At 41.0% G+C, this 18,670-nt stretch overlaps 1 protein-coding gene across 1 annotated transcript; it reads left to right on the top strand.

Annotated features, from left to right (window-relative positions):
* The first annotated feature begins 2,743 nt into the window (after positions 1 to 2,743).
* Positions 2,744 to 11,342, top strand: LOC149314321 (synaptotagmin-2-like). Its single transcript, XM_089523092.1, has 5 exons — positions 2,744 to 2,779; positions 2,841 to 3,236; positions 7,725 to 7,844; positions 9,692 to 9,803; positions 11,041 to 11,342. The coding sequence occupies exons 1-5, from the start codon at positions 2,744 to 2,746 to the stop codon at positions 11,340 to 11,342; spliced, it is 966 nt and encodes a 321-aa protein (XP_089379218.1).
* Positions 11,343 to 18,670: the final 7,328 nt, after the last annotated feature.

The raw sequence follows: 18,670 nt of genomic DNA, 5'->3' as shown, positions 1-18,670 counted from the left end.
CCAGCCCTGCCTGCAATTCCTAGAAACAGGAACTTCTTCATGCAAAGCAGATGCTCTCCCACTGAGCTGTGAGCCCTTTCTTCCAAGAACATTTCAAGTGTCAACATGCATTGGCCTTCCTCTGAGGCTGAAACAGCAATTGCTGTTGAAGACCTTAGAAAAATGCTACTGGTGCCAATGCCAACATAATGAAGGCATCCGGGAATGCTGTGTTTTCTCTAAATCAAGGTAATCCCTAAATTTCATGGTTCCCCTCAGCTAAACCGTAAATTGCTCATTCTGTAGGAAACCTGTGACACAGAATTATTAGTAACCTTACTAGCCAATAATTCCCAAGGATCTTTGAGGATGCTACCACCAAATTAACAGGCTTCAGTTTTTGGAGCAACATACAGATCCTGGGGGAATTACTATTTGGACTACAGCTATCAGAAGCTAAGGGCCGTGGTATCTGGTGAATTCTAGATGTTACAGTTTAGAGGAAAAGTAACTTTTCCCACACTCTGAGACCAACTGTGTAGGTATTACTATTGCCAGGGGTGCAGTTGTCTTTTCTGAAGGAAGCACTTGACTTGGAAGGATATTAAATCTTCTCACACTTTAAACACACAATCTTATTACTAGGCAAATGTGATTATTTCCCCTATCTCCCACCCAGGTAGTCCTTCCATGGTGGTACTAAAAGCTGTGTAAAATGTGGCTGCATGTGAGTCGTGGATGCCACACTGGATGCTACATACACATGTCACATTTCTTTTTCGCTTTCTCAATGTGAATGATGCAACAGCTCCTCTCTAGGACACCCCAATAATTTCAACAGAGGAGCAGCACATCACTTTCCACAAGAGGAGCTATTCTTTCTGTTGTTCTGAAAGAACTATCATATGAGAACCTAAAATGGGCACATGGAAGTGCAAAGACTGCTCAGGACACTTGGCTACACAAATGTGCCAGAGAACTGCACAATCCCTGTCATTGTACTAGAGGACACTATTTTTTTCATATAATGCCTTCATGCAAATTGCTATAGAAACTTACCCTGACACAAAACCTCATTATTATGTGATGAAAGGGTATGGTTACCCATGCTGCTCCATATAAATTTTTGTATAAATGATAGCCCATGATGACTCCTAGATGAATTCTGGTTGCCTATCCGCCATTGAGAGCCAAGTGAGAGGACAAGTACACACCACCCCTAAAGGCATAAACATTGTCATTCTAGATCATCTAGGAAGTCACAAATGGGATTATCATATTGCCCAAGAAGAGCAATGTTTGCATTCCCTGAGGCGCTTACCCCCTCCCCTAGTCTGTTGTCTGAGCAGATTAAGACCACTAAAACAATAAGATTTAGTAATCCATGTGAAAATCAAGTAATTAAACACCTTTGCCAGAGATGGGCCTTTTGCCCCTATAAAACCTCCACGTCAGTCATACTTGTGACACCGGCATTTCTGTTCAAACCTATGCTGCGGAATGGACTTGTCCCATCACCACTCTTCCCATGTGACTCCCAGAGGAAGTCTACATTCTGGTACGTATCAGCCCAGTGATGCCTAAAATCCTATTCCACGCTAACCTCTGATTTTCCTGAGTCTCGTATGAGTGAGAGTGTGTTAGTGAATTGCATGTGTTCTTCCCCTATATTAATAAAGTGAAGTTTACTTAGAAAAGTCTGTCTCAGCTCCATCCATTGGAATTTCCTGGTCTCTTGGTATACACAACGGGAGGTGACCTCTAAGGGCTGTTGTAGCTGGCCCATCTCACAATATTGAGATAATAATAAATTCCCCTTATCAGACCCTTGGCTACATAGTGGTCCCTTCAATTTATTTAGAATAATGTTTTTATTTTTGCAAATATTAATGCCTACCTTTATGCTCTCATGATATTGTTATTATTGTTGTTATGTGCCTTCATGTCAACTTCAGGACTTGAATCATTGACTCTCAGAATCCTAGTCCACCACTGAAACCATTACACCAGGCTGGCTGGCTCTGAAGATAAGAACTCAGTTATTTTTGCTCTTACAGAAAGAAAATTTGTCAACAAAGCTCAGAAAGAGACAACCCAAGAGAATGCCTTCCAGGGGAAAACATTACAAACCTCTCTTCTTGGTTTTGGAGCACAGCCTTGCCATGAGATCAAGGCAAGTAGATTAATTCCCGGATGCATTAATACTATGGTACTTAAAGATGCTGTATATAGTTTGAGTGCTTGTTGAGGAGCTCCCACCATGTTGTTGGCAGACATATGATTCCCTCCCTAGGACTGAGCTCAAAGGAAACTACTTATTCCAGTATTCAACAGAAACTGGTTGTATACAGTGCAGATTAGTTGAGACTGGAAGTATAAGAACACCCCCCCTCCCAAAAAAAATCTCTGGAGGGTTTTCTATTTTATAGAATGTATTTTCCTTTCCTTTTGTTTTAATAACTGCTCATTAATCCTTTAACAGTGCAATTTATATGTCCTATACATTCCTATGGATGGCCTAAATACCTTAAAGGCACGAGATGCTGTCTCATCTTAGAATTAAACAGGGTCAGCCCTGGTTAGTACTTGGATGGGGGATCACTAATGAATACCAAGTACTGTAGGCTATATTTCAGAGGAAGGAAACTTACAAAACAACCTCTGAGTATTCCTTGCCTAAGAAAACCCTATGGAATTCATGGGGTCACCATAAGTTGACATTCTACTTGAAGGCAATAAATGGGATACATTCCTATACTCAAAAATGGGTCCCATTGGGTTCCAGAGGGCTTACTTCCAGGTAGATGTCCACTGTGTGACAGCTTAAATGAAGGAATTTCTTTGCTTTGCATTTTCTCCAGATCCAAAACATCCGAAAGGAGCTCAAGAAACTTGGGGTCTGCTTTTCACCTTCCTCAGCCAACAAGAATCATCCAGTGGGCATCCTGGCTAATGATCTAGACATTCCTGATCGATCCCAGGGCAAGCTGAGGTTCTCACTTCTTTACAACAAAAAGCGCCTTGAGCTACTCTTGACTGTGGCAGGGGCACTGGGCCTCCCCAGGCTTGAGTGCAGCAATACTTTTGTTCAGGTCCGGTTGCTAAGCTGGGCCTCTTCCCCCTCCTCTGATCTCCAGCACATTGTCCATGAATGGCAGACCCAGGTGGTGAAGAATGACAGCAGCCCAACCTTTGGGGATCAATTTGCTTGCATTCTCCAGGAGGCTGAGTTGACAAGGAGCAGCATCAAGCTAGAGGTGAGGAAGCGCTTTTTCTGTCTCCCCTACTTTAATGAAATCAACTGAGATGGATTAGTGTGTGAAGTTGGGGTATCATTAATAAAGACAACTAAAAACAATCATTAAGTAATTCAATATAATTAAATAAAAGATCATAATACCAAGATGCTCACTGGACCCCTGAAAGCTTTGGTGAGCAGGTAGGTTTTTACTAAGTGCCAAAATGGGATCAATGGAGACACCAGGCAGGCCTCCAAGTGGAGGGTATTCCACAGCTAGGCACTGAAAGAGTCCTCTCTCCATCAGCACATAGTACACTGAACCCAACAGTAAGACAGAGAGGAACAGAATTCATTTTCAAGATAAATAGCATCCCATACTCCTTGTTCAGTGGTTTAGAGCTTGAAAAGAGCAATCCATTCAATGATAAAGAGGCTGAAACAACACCTTGATGAGAAAAGGTTATAACTGAGGGGTTTTCATCTTAGAAGAAAGGCAGCTGAAGGTGGGATATAAAGGAGATGTAGAAAATTATGCACAGTGTAGAGAAAGTGGATGGAGCATAGTTTTCCTCCAACTCCCATACTAAAACCCATGGTCATCTTGTGAAACTGAAAGGTGAATGATGCAGGACATCAGTAATAAATCATACCACTCTGAAAAATAAGTAATGATTACGTTCTGTGACAGGAACTGAGACAGGTGCATGTAATATGAATGTGCTACAAATACACGGTGCCTAAGGGTTATTCTACAGAATTAATGCCTTTTAAGCTGTATTGGAAGAAATAATATTGGGATAATATTACATCCACACAAAATCCAGTGAACTAAGTATTTATATATATTTAATGGTGAAGCTATTGCCTAATATTCAGCCACTTTATTTATGTAATAAACTTCAGCCATTGTAAATTTGCTGCTTTGGATTCTGTACAAGGGGAAAGGTGGGATATACATTGAATAATATAATATAATATAATATAATATAATATAATATAATATAATACAATACCTTATATTTTGTAATTTTGTTTATAGAAGCATCAAATATTTTATTTTAAACACACACATTTAATCATACCAGTTGTGTGCACCTTGGTAAAACATTGTTACTTTTGGGCTACAACTGCTAGCCAGTCCCTCAATAGCCATGCTTGCTAGAGGACCCTGGGAGTTGCAGTCCAGACAATTAACTTTTTTTTTAATCTTTGTCAAACGTGATTTGTAACTAGTTTTGATTAATGCTCCATGATTTATGGGTGTGTGTAGCAAAGGGTGTTCCAACCAAATGGTTTCCTGGAACTAAATTTTGTTTGTTTTTAAATGTTGTCAGCTTTGACTTATGGAGGTCCTATGAATGTAGTGCCTAAATATCTTAAATACCTTAAAGGCACTAGATGCCATCTGATCTTGGATGCTAAGCATAGTCAGCCCTGGTTTGTACTTGGATGGGAAACTGCCAATAAATGCTAGGTGTTGTAGGCTATATTTCAAGGGAAAGAAGATGCAAAACCACCTCTGAGTATTTCTTGCCTAAGAAAACCCTATGAAATTAATGGGGTCACGATAAGTCAATAGGCGACTTGAAGGCACATGCACAAACACACATGAATAAGAAACCTCCAGGACACCCTATCATCAACTGCCCCGCTCAGAACTTGCAGACTCAGGACCGTGGCTTCCTTGATTGAGTCTGTCTACCTGGAATGTGGTCTTCCTCTATTCCTGCTTCCTTCCTGCTGTGCTTGCTGCTATGGCAGGGGCTTGAATGCAGGAATACCTTTGTTCAGGTTCGGCTGCTAAGCTGGGTCTCCTCCTTTTCCTCATCTCCAGCATATTGTCCACGAGTGGCAGACCAAGGTGGTAAAGAATGACAGCAGCTCAACCTTTGCATTCTCACCCATACCCCAATATCTTTTGTTACCTCAAAAGATGCAAGGAGGAAGAGATAGACCCTTGGGTGATATATTTCTGTGCAGGACCACAGTATTCTCTGAGTGTACATCATGAAACATATTATGATATATCATGAGAAGACATGACTCCCTAGAAAAGTCAATAATACTTGGTTCAGCCATGCAAGCACTAACTTTCTAAAGTGCAGTTCCCTGGTACTTCATGTGCTCAGGCTTGCTCTCAGAGCAAGGTCAACCACCTTAAAAGGAGGCTCAGGTCTTTTGTTAAGGTAGGAATAAAGCAAAGAAGAAACAAGGAAAGGGACACTGTCAAAGTGCATAATTTCAAATAGTAATGTAAAAGGTATCACGCTCACACTGCTTTTACTAAGGCTCTTAGAAAGCGCTGCTCATAAGTTTGACTTTTCAACTACCTGTGGAGCAAAGGCTCCATCTCCTGGAGAGGTGAGATAAGAACATCCCTTGTGAAACAGCACCAACACCAACACACCTTTTAGCCATGTGAGTGAGTTTATCACATGGGGGTTTATCCCATGCAGAAACAAGATTTAAAATGGAAAACTCTTGCAAAAGCAGGATCATTTTCACACATCATGCATTAATGCACACAGCAAGTAGACAAATCCCACAAAAGAAGGATCGTTTTCACACAATGTCATGCAATAATGCGCACAGCAAGTGGACAAATGCTGCAAAAGGTGGATCGTTTTCATATGACATCAGGGACATTGAGCATTAATCTGGCATTAACTTGCACAGATAATGGACAAAACAGGATTTTCTGCATGCAAAACCTGCACTCTGCCACTGAGCTGCAGACACTATCCTCTCTGTATTTCTGGTTGCATGTGGTGGAAATTTATCTTTCCCTGAGATTTGGCTATACAGATACAGCCAGCTCTTTGGGAGAATAGGAACAGCATGAGAACATACATAGTTAGCACATAGCTTCAAAACACAGCTCAAGCATATTGAAAGGACAAGGTTGTTGTTGTCAGGTTGTTTCTCACTTGTTTTTGTTGTGCCTTTAAGTCATTTCTGACTTATGGTGACCTATCATGGTTTTCTTGGCAAGTTTCTTCAGAGGGGGTTTGCCATTGCCATCTTCTGAAGCTGAGAGAATGTGACTTTTCTAAGGTCACCCAGTGGGTTTCCATGACTGAGTGAGGATTTAGACCCTGTTCTTCAAAGTCTTTGGAGTTTATCACACAGGAGGAATTTCTCTTAATTTTGAATGAAAGGAAAGTGGGGCCAGAACGCATTCACGTGAATTTGCTAGTTCAGTGAATTTACGTGAATTCGAATTGCGTTTGAACTGACTTCCCATTGTCCGAAAATAGCTTGCCATTGTCCGAAATTGCATGTGGTAGTCAGTCACGCAATAACGTCAAACCCCATTGTTGCGTTCAGACTGACTTCCCATTGCCCGAAATTGCATGTGGTAGTCTATCACGCAATAACATGAAACCCCATTGTTGCGTTCAGACTGACTTCCCATTGCCCGAAATTGCATGTGGTAGTCTATCATGCAATAACGTTAAACCCCATGATTGTGTTCGGATTGCCATTGGATGATACTTCCAATTTCCCTTGTCTGGTAAACTCCCTAGTCCATTGCTCAAACCATTACACCACACTGCCTCACAATCACTGAAAACACAGGGTACTTCAGCTTTAAATACCTTGTCTAAAGGTTGAAGTATTTAAAGTTTCAATGTCTTTCAGTAACTCTGGTCTCTGACCCTAGATTAGGTATGCACAATATATGGCCTCCACACACTATCACTTACAGCCCAGCTAGTCAGTTGGACTGTAAGCAAAAGCGGGCGCAACTGCATACAACCTGCAAGATGTGAGTTGTGCACCCTAATCTGTAGGGATAGTGATATTGGCCTCCCATTCAAGCACCCCCCCTCTTTTCAATGCTTATTTGGGGGCATTCTCCTGTTCCAACAGATCTAAATTAGAGCCATGTAGTACACTTTCACCCCCAGATCTGCTCTTTTGTCCACTGCTGCTGCTTCCCCCCCTCTCAACTGACTCAGCATGGCCAGGTTTGTTTGTTTGCCTCTTAGACTGCATCTGCACTGCAGAAATAATCCAGGTTGGCACCACTTTAAGATCCATGTCTTTTCAAAATGGCTCAGTGTTAGGAAATTCTGGGAATTGTAGTTTTGTGAGACATTTAGCCTTCTCTGTTAGAGAGCTCTGGTGCCACAGCAAACTACAATTCCCAGAATTCCATAACATTGAGCCATGGCAGTTGAAGATGTGTCAACTTGTATTATTTCTGCAGTGCAGATGCAACCTTAGGTCTACTTGGCATGCTGTTCTTTCCTCTCTTGATTTGGTGCCTTCTAGTGTTCAGTCTTGCATTTGCAAGCTAAAAAAGACAGGGTTCCACTTTTCAACCAGTTCCACTTTTTGACAATCCTCTGGTCCTGAACCCCATCAGATAAGTGATGGCTTCCTGCATAGTATTACTGAAATGATTTTTAAGATGAATAAATCTGAAGCACTTTAAAGATAAGCACTGTTTATTGCTTTCATTTTTGTTTTTAATTTTATAGTAATTATTATTCCACAGGTGAAATATTTTGACAGATATTCCCGCCACATACCACTAGGAGAAGTAAGAGTAGCCTTGAATACCCTAAGAACCTTTGAAAGCATGGAATTCTGCAAAGAGCTGCAGAAGGCAACAAAGGTAATAACACATTTCTCAAGTAACTTTGAAGGTGTTCTCAAAACTCCAAATTAAAAGTTGTATGTATTGCTCATTATCAACCTGAAGATTCAATTTAGCACCTTTGTAACCTTTGGGCAGCATCAGTGCTAGGTTCAGCATCTTGGAGTAATTCCCCTCTCTTTTGGATTAAATTTTGGCTTGAACTCATATGGATAGCTGAGATGTATTCTTTCTGACCTCAGGTGCATTCTTTCTCTCTTCAACTACATAGTTCTGAGAAACAGGTGAAGAACAACATTTATTAAAACTAGCAAACAATGGTGTGTCATCAAGGTATCAGCACATAGACAAAAATAATAAATATATCTTTAAGTTCAAAACCTCTCATTTCCTTCCAGGTCTAGACCTAACACTAAAAGTCCATGTCATCTTTAAGCTATCTAGCCATTGAGGTAGTAATCAATAAATGGAGCTTCAGCATGGTTCATGAAGATGCAGCTTCTGAAAGTGTAGCAGTATCTTCTGTTCCTGCAGGTGGCAGTGGGAATTTGAGGATGCTGCAGCATAGAAGGTGACAACAGGAAAGCTCCTGCAGCTCTTTTTTCAATCATTGAAGTTGCAAGCCAACAGGAATCCCACATCCAGATCCAAGCTGCAAGTGTAGTTCACAGCTTCCCATCTATTGTAGTTTCAGCCAACAGCCATTACAGCACAGAATCTTTGCAGCTAGGCTTAGGAAACCTTTATTTCAAGCTTGAGTTAGTGCAACATATGTAGAGAGATCTTGTAGCACCTTTGAAACTAACTGAAAGAAAGAAGTTGGCAGCATGAGCTTTCATAGACTTAAGACTGCTTCCTCAGCTGCATTTGGAGGAATGCATTGAGGAAGTAGACTTAAGTCTATGAAAGCTCATGCATTTGGAGGAATACACACTTTTTTCTCCTCCTGCCCTTTTAATCTAAAGTCCAATCACATCCTTACCAGTTTCTTCCATTGCACAGAGGACTGAAAAGTATTAAAGGAGCATTAGCCAACTTGGAGTCTAGCAGTTTTGCTTTCTGATATTTTTCTCCAGGGGAAATACCAGCATGGTGGGAGACCAGGGCTCAAATCCTGGCTTGGCCATGGAAACCCACTGGGCCTGCATCTGCACTGCAAAAACAATCCAATTTGACACAAGTTTAGTTGCCATGTCTCAATGCTATGGGATTCTGGGAATTGTAGTTTTGCTAGACAGTCTTTTCTCTCAGAGAGCTCTGGTGCCATAACAAACTATAGTTCCCAAAATTCCATACCACCTGAGCCATGGCAGTTAAAGCCATATCAGACTGGATTATTTCTGCAATGTGGATTTAGCCTGGGTGATCTTAGGCAAATCACACTCTCTCAGCCTCAAAGGATGACAATAGCAAACCCCCTTTGAAGAAACATGCCAAGAAAACACTATGATAGGTTCATAGAATCATAGAGTTGGAAGAGACCACAACGGCCATCTTAGGGTTGTCATAATTTGGAAGCAAGTTGAAGGAGTACAACAGCAGCAGCAACAAAAGTGCCTATACTGATGGATCAACATTTCCCCTTGAAGAATAGGTCAGTTCCTTGGTGTTAGGCTTCAAAAGTACAGATTCTGTAGGTCCCAAATCATGGAGCCCTGGCCAAATGGTGCCTGTTTCTTATGGGTTCAAGCTGGAAGCTGGGGCTGGTTCCTAGTACTTCTGCCTCTGTGCTTCTGGTCAGGTTTACCTGGCACAGTCAAAGACCAAGTTGTTGTTAAAGAAAAGGGACCTGTGCTATATGCAGCATTAGAGCCATTTCACCAGTACAAGCATTCACATCATAGTGCTTATTCATCCTTTCACAGGACACAGTTGGAGAAGTGCTCGTGTCACTGAAGTGTCTCCCTATCTCCCAGAGGATAGAAATCGGATTACTGAAAGTCAAAACTGCCTCCCTGTATAACAGCGCAGAGAAATGTAAATATATCTGTTTTCTTATTCTTTGCCTTATATTTGTTTACTGCTTTTTTGATCCTTTTTTCATAGCTACACACAACAGATTTATAGTACCTGAAACACACGCTGCAGATAAGATATGAATTGACCCTAATGCATGTTTGGGGAGGGATGGTGGCTCAGTAGCAAAACACATACTTTACATGCAGAATGTCTCAGTTCCAATCCCTGGAATTTCCAGGTAGAGCTGGACATCCATCTTAAATGCTGGAGAGGGACCGTGGCCAGTCAGTTGGTCTACACTGAGTTGGATAGGCCAATGATTTGAATCAATAACAGGCACTTCCTGTCCATCTTTGAGCTTGCTCAAAATCCTAATGTCTTTGCCACAATTGAAATACTTGGGAAGATTTTGTCTTGTCTTCCATCCCCATGCATTAGAGATATATCATGCCACTCTTGATAACCTAGCTTAGTTTGTAAAGTGTTCTGTGCTCTTGAAGCAGTAATAGTAGTACATTAAAATATTAGGCAGTACCTTCAATCCTTACCTTTTAACTGGAAGTCTAGGTTTAGCCTCTGAAGCATCGACAAATGCAAAGCCTCCACTCATGGCATTTCAGATTTTTTCACACAACCAAGAGGGCAAGAACCTACTTTTTCTTGTTTTCATGGAATTCTGGAATTTGCTTTTGTGGTTTGTTTCAGCTGAGATCCTCAGAAAAATCCCTCCCCCATCTGCTTTGTTATGTGACTGCTTTGTTGCGGTTCTGTTTGAGATGAACATTCATAGCCAGTTCTGAAGCATGTGACTCTTTCTCTTATCCCTGTTCATACAGTTTCTCCCTGATGGTAAAGGGTACTCAAAATTCTCTGTCAGAAAGCACTAGAGCTTTCTAATGCTGTAGTTCTTTCCTCACCATGATACAAATTCCAGGTTTCCATAAAACAGAGCCATGGCAATTAAAGTAGTCTCAAACTGCCACAGTTTTGCAGTGTAGCTATACCTTTTTTTTTTTGGGGGGGGGGGGGTCACTGACACAAGTGCAGAAAAGGTGTGTTTTATGTTTGTTTAGGTAACACTCAAATTATTACTTTCCATTCTTCAGTAAATATTCATCCATCACACACAGAAAGACAAAAAAATTTACTATAAAACTTCTAATCAATTTCAAGGAAAAATTGCAGTCTTGGGATAAGCATCCAGACATTTCAGAAACTCGTGTTTATGTCATCTTTGATGTTCTTTTGGCTCCAGGTATATATGCCAGGATTGATGTCTTCTGCAACCACCATAAGCAGAAGCACCAGAAATCCAAACCCAAGACTTTTGCATCAATGACTGTTTTCAATGAAACTTTTCTGTTCCACCTGCCCAATCCCATAGTTTGGGACTGTGCTGTCCTCATTTCCATTTATGAGATGCATCCCAAGAGCAGGCAGCTTGTTGGACAGGCAGCACTGGGGAAGGGAGGAACCAACAACACGGGTGATCACTGGGAACGCATGATGCAGTCCATCCAGCAGCCTGTAGCTAAGTGGCATCCTTTACTCATTTAAAAAAGATAAGGATTTTGCAGTGGCAAGGATCTAATTAAGTGTCTGTCCTCCATTCCAGAAGCTGCTGTAGCAGCTTTCAGAAGAAATGAAAAAGAGATTAATAATGGCCAGAAGTACTTGGTCAGACAGAGCTGCTGCCCTTGAAGGCTAGGACTAATTTCATGCCAAAGTTCTGATTGATTCATTACCTTCATTCCCACAGGAGTTTGTGCCATGCTGCTTTGCACTATGCTGGCACTCTGATTTTCTGACTGAAACTGGGGGCTAATGAAATAATGGTTTAAGTAGTCAAGACCCTGGTCTTTTAAAACTACCCCCCCCCCCAAAAAAAAAAAATTGGGCCATGATGATGGAAATCTGTGCTCCTGCTCAGGTTTGAGGGCAGGTCACAGTCCAGTAATTTTCTCACATCTTCTGCAACATAGCTTGTCTGAAGCTGGAAAGAGATAGAAATGTAAATGTTGAAGATGGGGAGGGGAATTTAAAAAAAAAAACCCAAACAGAACTTTTGAAAAAATTGAAAAATGCAACATTAGCACTCTTTACAGGTTGAAAGTTACTGTATTATTTAGGAGTGTAAAATCCATTGTAAATAACTGGGTTTAGCATGAAATTGCCACATGTGATACATGAAAAGTACACCTTATTCAGAATAGAAGTAAAAATTGAACTTACTTTAAAAAAAATCTTATGCACGGAGCTATAACCTCCTGAACTGTAAGGAACAGCTGAACTATAAGGAAACTTTTTGGTTTACCTGTTTGAGGAGCAGGAGTGAAAAAAAATGAAACCAATGAAGACAGAAGATAAATGAAGTAATTTGATCAGTACAGCCTATGAGTTTTTCTACTCACTTTCATGAATCTGACCTACCAGTTGGGCTCTTGATGATTTAACCCACAAAATTTTTCAATCTCCATTCTCATTCTCATGCCATTTAACATAATTTGACTCTTCTGAAGTATCACAAGACTGGATGACGCAAAGTTTTTTTTTTTTAATGTCTTGGGTCATCACCATTAACATTTTCAACCTGAAAGGCTGTGAAGCAGCAACAAAGGAATTAGCCTGCATGCTTTTTGTGGTTGGGAGCTGCTTCTTTTTGAGACAATTGGATTTAGGGCCACAATCTGAAGCTGTCCATCACAGGTAAACTAACTAATGACAAATAAGAAATGGAGTCGTTTCAGTTGTGGCACCAAGTCTTTGGAATGCTTTTCTCATGGAGGTTTGTTTCATTGCAGAGCCTTTTAAAATGTTCCCAGACTTTTAAAACTTTTAGATTGATTTCTCCTACGTGGCTGCTTTATCTGCTATGTTTTATTTATACAATCTGCTGTGTTATTCTGCTGTTTTGAATGTTACAGGATGTTTTATTCTCATACTGTTGCATAGGAAATCTGTGTTTATAAATCATCAGCAATAACAATAGCCTAAATTTAATTGTTAGTCAACTCATTGAATCAATGGGTTTTAGGGTGATGAATTATTTAAATTTGACGTTTTCAGGACTTTGATGATGGCGCTATATAAATGAATGAATTAATATTATTTAATCAATGAGTCTCTGCTAGCACTTGGATTTGGGTGATAGTGTGATTGCTGTATCAGAGGCAACATCACATATGATGATTAAGATGTAAAAGTCATTATGTGACAAAGAATTTTAAGTAATCTTCTCTTAGGTCTGAATGAGCTAAACTTGGAAGCATTATTTCTTGTACTACATCTCCCAGAATGCTGCAACCAGTATTGTCACTGAGAGTTTATGAGAGCTGTCATCTACAACATAGCTTTTCCAAGTTCTGTGAATGACTCCAGAGAGCATAACAGCCCCTTACTTCCATTACCAGCTCCTTTCCTCTGTTGTTTACTCTTTTCAACCAGCCCCTGAAGTTGTGTCCTTATTATGTACACATTAGCAGATGCTAGTGTTTACTTTCACACTGTTAAAAGCTTTACTTGCTGATGCATGGAAATCAAGGTGCAGTCAAAGCCATGTCTGACCTTTTTAGTTTCTGGTCAATGGCCACCTGTATTTCTAAACTACAAGGATACAGAGGATGCTATTGCTGAGGAAAGTCAGCTTTTCTAGTCCTACAGCTTCATTTTAAGACTGAAAGGTACTTGTAAACTTGCCCTTTTCTCTGTTACTGACCTAAGAAATGCTGTATGCTGGCCACCCATAATTTCCAAGACCTAGTTTGTGGTGGGTTTTTTCCAAGATCCTAATGCAAGAGCCAGTGTAGTGTAAATAGCTTGAGCTTTCAACTTCCTATTCCAGGAGTTGTTGTTAACTGCCTTCGACATTGACTCATGTTGACCCTATGAATGAGGCACCTCCAAGCCCCCCTGTCCTCAACCACTCTGTTCAGGTCCTGCTGGCTCAGGGACATGGTCTCCATGATTGACTCTATCCATCCACTTTGTGGTCTTCCTCTCTTTCTACTACCCTCCACCTTTCATTATTGTCTTTTCTAGTGATTCCAGGAGATCAGGGTTCAACTCAACCATAGAAACCTAGTGGGTGACTTTTGACATGTCAGACTCTTTCAGTCACAGAGGATCATCGAATCATAGAGTTGGAAGAGACCGCAAGGGCCATCCAGTCCAACCCCCTGCCATGCAGGAAATCTAAATCAAAGCATCCCCGACAGATGGCCATCCAGCCTCTGTTTAAAGACCTCCAAGGAAGAAGACTCCACTACACTCCAAGGGTATTTGTTCCACTGTCAAACAGCCCTTACTGTCGGGAAGTTCCTCCTAATGTTGAGGTGAAATCTCTGTTCCTCTAGCTTGCATCCATTGCTCCGGGTCCTAGTCTCTGGAGCAGCAGAAAACAAGTTAGCTCCCTCCTCAATATGACATCCCTATTTAAACAGGGCTATCATATCACCTCTTAACCTTCTTTTCTCTAGGCTAAACATCCCCAGCTCCCTTAGTCGTTCCTCATAGGACATGGTTTCCAGACCCTTCACCATTTTAGTCACCCTCCTTTGGACATGCTCCAGTTTCTCAACATCCTTCCATCCTGGCAACAATAAATATCCTCTGAACAAATCTTGGCAAGAAAGCGTTAGGATAGGATCACTGCAAATCAGAGTCAACTTGAAGGCACATAACAACATTACAATTGCAGCATTGGTCTTTCCTGTGTGGATTGGCAAGCCACAATTGACTTACACATTATGGAGGATTGGTAGTAACACAACTGGCAATGGGTGTAGTGAGTCCAGGCTTTCCAGACTTGCTCACCCTGCTGTCTGTTGCTCTGCCTTCATTCTCTCTCCTGCACTCTCCATCAAGAAGGTTGAAGTTTTGCAGTTTGATTTCTGGGGAGAGGAAAATGGGGACCTCATCCAGCTCTTTTTTCCAGCCAACCAGAAGATCCACAGGATTTTAATCTGCGATTGTCTCTCACACACCCTTGTTATTTCTTTAAAAGTGTTCATGTTGGATTTTGTGCTGAAGAACAAACAAAGACTGAGTATTCAAACTTGTATGATTGAGATGAATATGGCTGGTGTGTGTTTGCTTTTGCTGTAAAGATAGGAGTTGCTGATGTAATGGGAAATAATAGTGAATGCTACCAAGTGTTGCATAGAACCATGTTGCTAGATTGTGCCAAACTAACTGTGAAAAGGCAACACTCCCAGTAGTGCTAAAGGACCCTGACATAGTTCCTTTTTGCTGCTGAGGATCTTCTGTGCTTAAAAATAAAGCATGTGGTATCTTGGTTTACACTTGTTGACCCTCCTGTAAGCTAAATGTGGAAGCGTACAGCCTGTGTAAATAAGAGTGACGTGGGATGAGATATGTGAACTCTTTGCATTTCCTGCTACTATGCTAAGGCTGGATAAAATGCTGATGGCTGAGGAGGAAGGAATAGCTGTATGACTCCACCACAGCAAATATATAGAAGCATAGAAGCAATTTATCTGGGTCCCTGAACCAATGGTTCAGAATACATAAAAGCCAACTGACACATGCTTCCAATGGACCAGGCTCCCAAGTCTCAAAAATACTGCCTGACATCCTGTTAGTGATTTCTGCAGGTGCTAAGTCGGGCTGACACTTATTTAAGTTTTATTGGTTGTGGCCAAAGTCAGAACTCTCTACAATCTCAGGGAGCAACAAAACTCAACATAAAATATATTTTAGCTGTTGCAGGACCCTATCTGCATAGGCCAGTTTTCTGGTCTGTGGAAGGAAGATGAATGGTGGAAAATTCTCCAACTGTGTTTCTATAAGCTGGACACACATTATTGGTGTCATCCTTCAGGACCTTTGCAAGATCCCTGGGATACAAATATAGGAATACAGCTGGGTGCTTCACAATCACTTGCCTGCTCTCTACCAGCCAGTCAGTTAGTATGGGGGGTGGGATGTTTCAACAGCTCAAAGGTGGCCTTTGGTGGAGATTTTATATAGGGCTGCCAGGTCAGGATTATCCTGTACTCTGAAATTTTGGGACCAAAACATGAGACCTCAAAATGATCCATTGTTCTGTCACAGAGGATGGGTCCTGGTGATGCCATTAAGCAGATGCATGGAAAATCAACCACAGTTGCACAGAGTGCAATATTCAAATAAAAAACACACAGTCTGGCAAACAAGGAAAATATGCATACACTAACTTTTCCAGGCAACGCTCTCCCCCTGAGAGGAGTTTATCAAATGGGAGGAATTTTTCTTAAATTGTGGGGCCAGAATGCATTCACTTAAAGTCGCTAGTTTTGCGCAATTATGTGAATGCGCATTGCATTAGAACTGGCTCCCCATTGCCCGAAAATAGCATGCCATTGCCTGAATTTGCATGTGGCAGTCTATCACACAATAACATGAAACCACATGATCGTGTTCAGACTGACTTCCCATTGCCCAAATTTGCGTGTGGCAGTCTTTCACGCCATAACATTAAACCCCATGATTGCGTTCAGATTGCCATCAGATTATACTTCCAATTCCCCTTGTCTGATAATCTCCAGAGTCTTATTTCTTGTCCTGTGGACTGAAGGAGAGGGATTAGGCTTTGAGACCTGGCCACCCTAGTTTCAGCGCTCCACCTGCATACAGAACTTCATAGTATGTCTTCCAACCAAGGCTCTCATTCCTTATGTCAGTATCAACTTCTTAGTTTTTAATGTGTTAGAAGACTCTGTGTTTTTTGCTGCAAGAAAGGAAAATGTCTGCAGCCTCTTGGAGATTTGTGGTTGCTGAAGTTGTGATCTCTGGACACTTTTAGAATCGCTAGTATAAAAGAGCTCCAAACAGCCTGTTTTCAGATGTCTTTTGCTGATACAGGTTCACCTTTCATTTAGGGCACATAGAAATGTAAAGCACATAAGGACATGTTTTTCTTATATAAACATAAATAAAATTATGTTGAATACATTTCTCTGTTTTATGATGCATTTATTCATTCATTTTGCTTCAGACCTAACCTTCAGAATCAGATTTTAGTGTGCTGTGGGAAGGTCCAACAAAGTCAAAGAACTGGATGATTCTTGTATATTGGTTACTGTGTGTCTTCAAGTCTTTTCCATTTTATGGCAAGCGTAAAGTGACTCTACCATGAGATGATTTTGGGGCAAAATTGTTCAGAAGGGTTTCCCATGGCTCAGGCTGAGAGAGGGCAACTCGGCCAAGGACATCCAGTGGGTTTTCATGGCTCTTGGAGTCCTAGTCCAACATTCAGTCCACTACACAAACAAACAAGGTGGTTCTCCTCTTGGATATAAATGAAGCTAAACTATGGAAAATATCAGCCCAATTTCAAAGTATGTGTTCTAACAATTTAGTTTTTCCTTATATTGGGAGAACCCAGATTACATTTCCTGGGGTGGCTGATTAGGATCAGAGCTAACAGGAAGTTGGTACAAATTACAAGGGTTCTGTGCTCCAGAAGGTGACTTGGAGCCTTTCTGTGTTGCATATTTTCTTGTCTTTCTTGGCAGTATCATTAACTGGGGCTGTTTTTGAAATCCATTGTAAAACAGGGGACTTTCAAAGAAAATAGTATCAGTAGGAGCCCTCTCTCCACTTGGCTAAAAAGCCCGCTCCCTAGCCCAGCCTGACTGGTTGACCCACCAGCAACCCCACTTGTCATTCAAATCTGTTGGTGGCAAATAGCTGGAGGGGCTCATACACACACACACTCACACACACACACACACACACAGAGAGAGAGAGCCCTAAATTATTCAATACCTTCCAAAATTTCACAGATGAAAAGTGGGATACAAATGGCCAAGCAACAAGCAACATCAGAATGTGGTCAAGATGACATAAGTTAATAATGGGAAAGAAAAGACAAAATGCAGCAGTTTGCTTTTGCCTGAATCTACTGGGAAGAGCCCTCCCTTGTCATCTCCTCCTGCTGAGTTAATAGAGTGCAAACAACTATTGCCATTTAAACTCAGTTTGCAGCAACTGAAGTAAGTGGAGGATGAAGAGAGTGAGGAGAGAGAAATTAGAACATTTTAAAAGCAACTGAAAAAGATGGGATGACAAGATTAATTTGGACTGACCCTGCCAAATAGGAACAGCTGGAGGATATGCCATCCTCAGTATTCCTGGTTAGGCTAATGTCAGATTAATCTCTGTGGATTTGAAGTTAAACTGGTTATGGACGTAGGCAGTTTGGAACCTTCTAGAAATTGATGAACTACTAGACCCATCATGTCTCACACTGGCCACCCTCAACTAGAGCTGAAAGGCCAATTCAAGTATATACCGATTCAAGTTCACGAGTTGCATTACCCAATGCTGTACATCGCAAGTCTATGAAATCTCTCATTTACAATTATATAGTGAATTTAGTCATCAGGTGGCTGTTCCATGTGACAAATTATTTCTGTGAAAGAGTTCTCCACACTGTGCATCCCAGTGATTATAACTGTGTTCTCAGAATCTGATGAAAAATGAGGTACAAACTGGTTGTTTTTCATAATGCTGTACAGCAGGGGTCAGCTCACCACTCCAGTTTGCTAATCTCTTATTGTTCCTAAGAAATTATTTTTCAGAACTTGATGTCCAGTTCTACATCCTCAGTGGGCTTCATTCTTTCAACACATTACATATTTATACAGGAGATGGTAGCAAGAACATAGTGTGACGTATGTATAAACAATTTTGCAGACTGAAGAATGTAAAATGCAAACATACCCGGTTCCTATCCATTAATGATTCTGCCAAGTCTTGTTTCTTTTGGGAGCTGCTTTCAAAAAATTTTGAAACATTTGTGCTGATGAACTTCAAACGCTTTAATTTATCACTGACCTTGGTATGACTTCTCTCTGCTTTCTGAATTTTGGAGTGACTGTCAA

The sequence above is a fragment of the Sceloporus occidentalis genome, unplaced genomic scaffold, assembly GCF_023333645.1.
Source record: "Sceloporus occidentalis isolate IW3139 unplaced genomic scaffold, rSceOcc1.0.p SCAF_4, whole genome shotgun sequence".
Classification (NCBI taxonomy): domain Eukaryota; kingdom Metazoa; phylum Chordata; class Lepidosauria; order Squamata; family Phrynosomatidae; genus Sceloporus; species Sceloporus occidentalis.
This window is presented reverse-complemented; position numbering and strand designations above follow the sequence as displayed.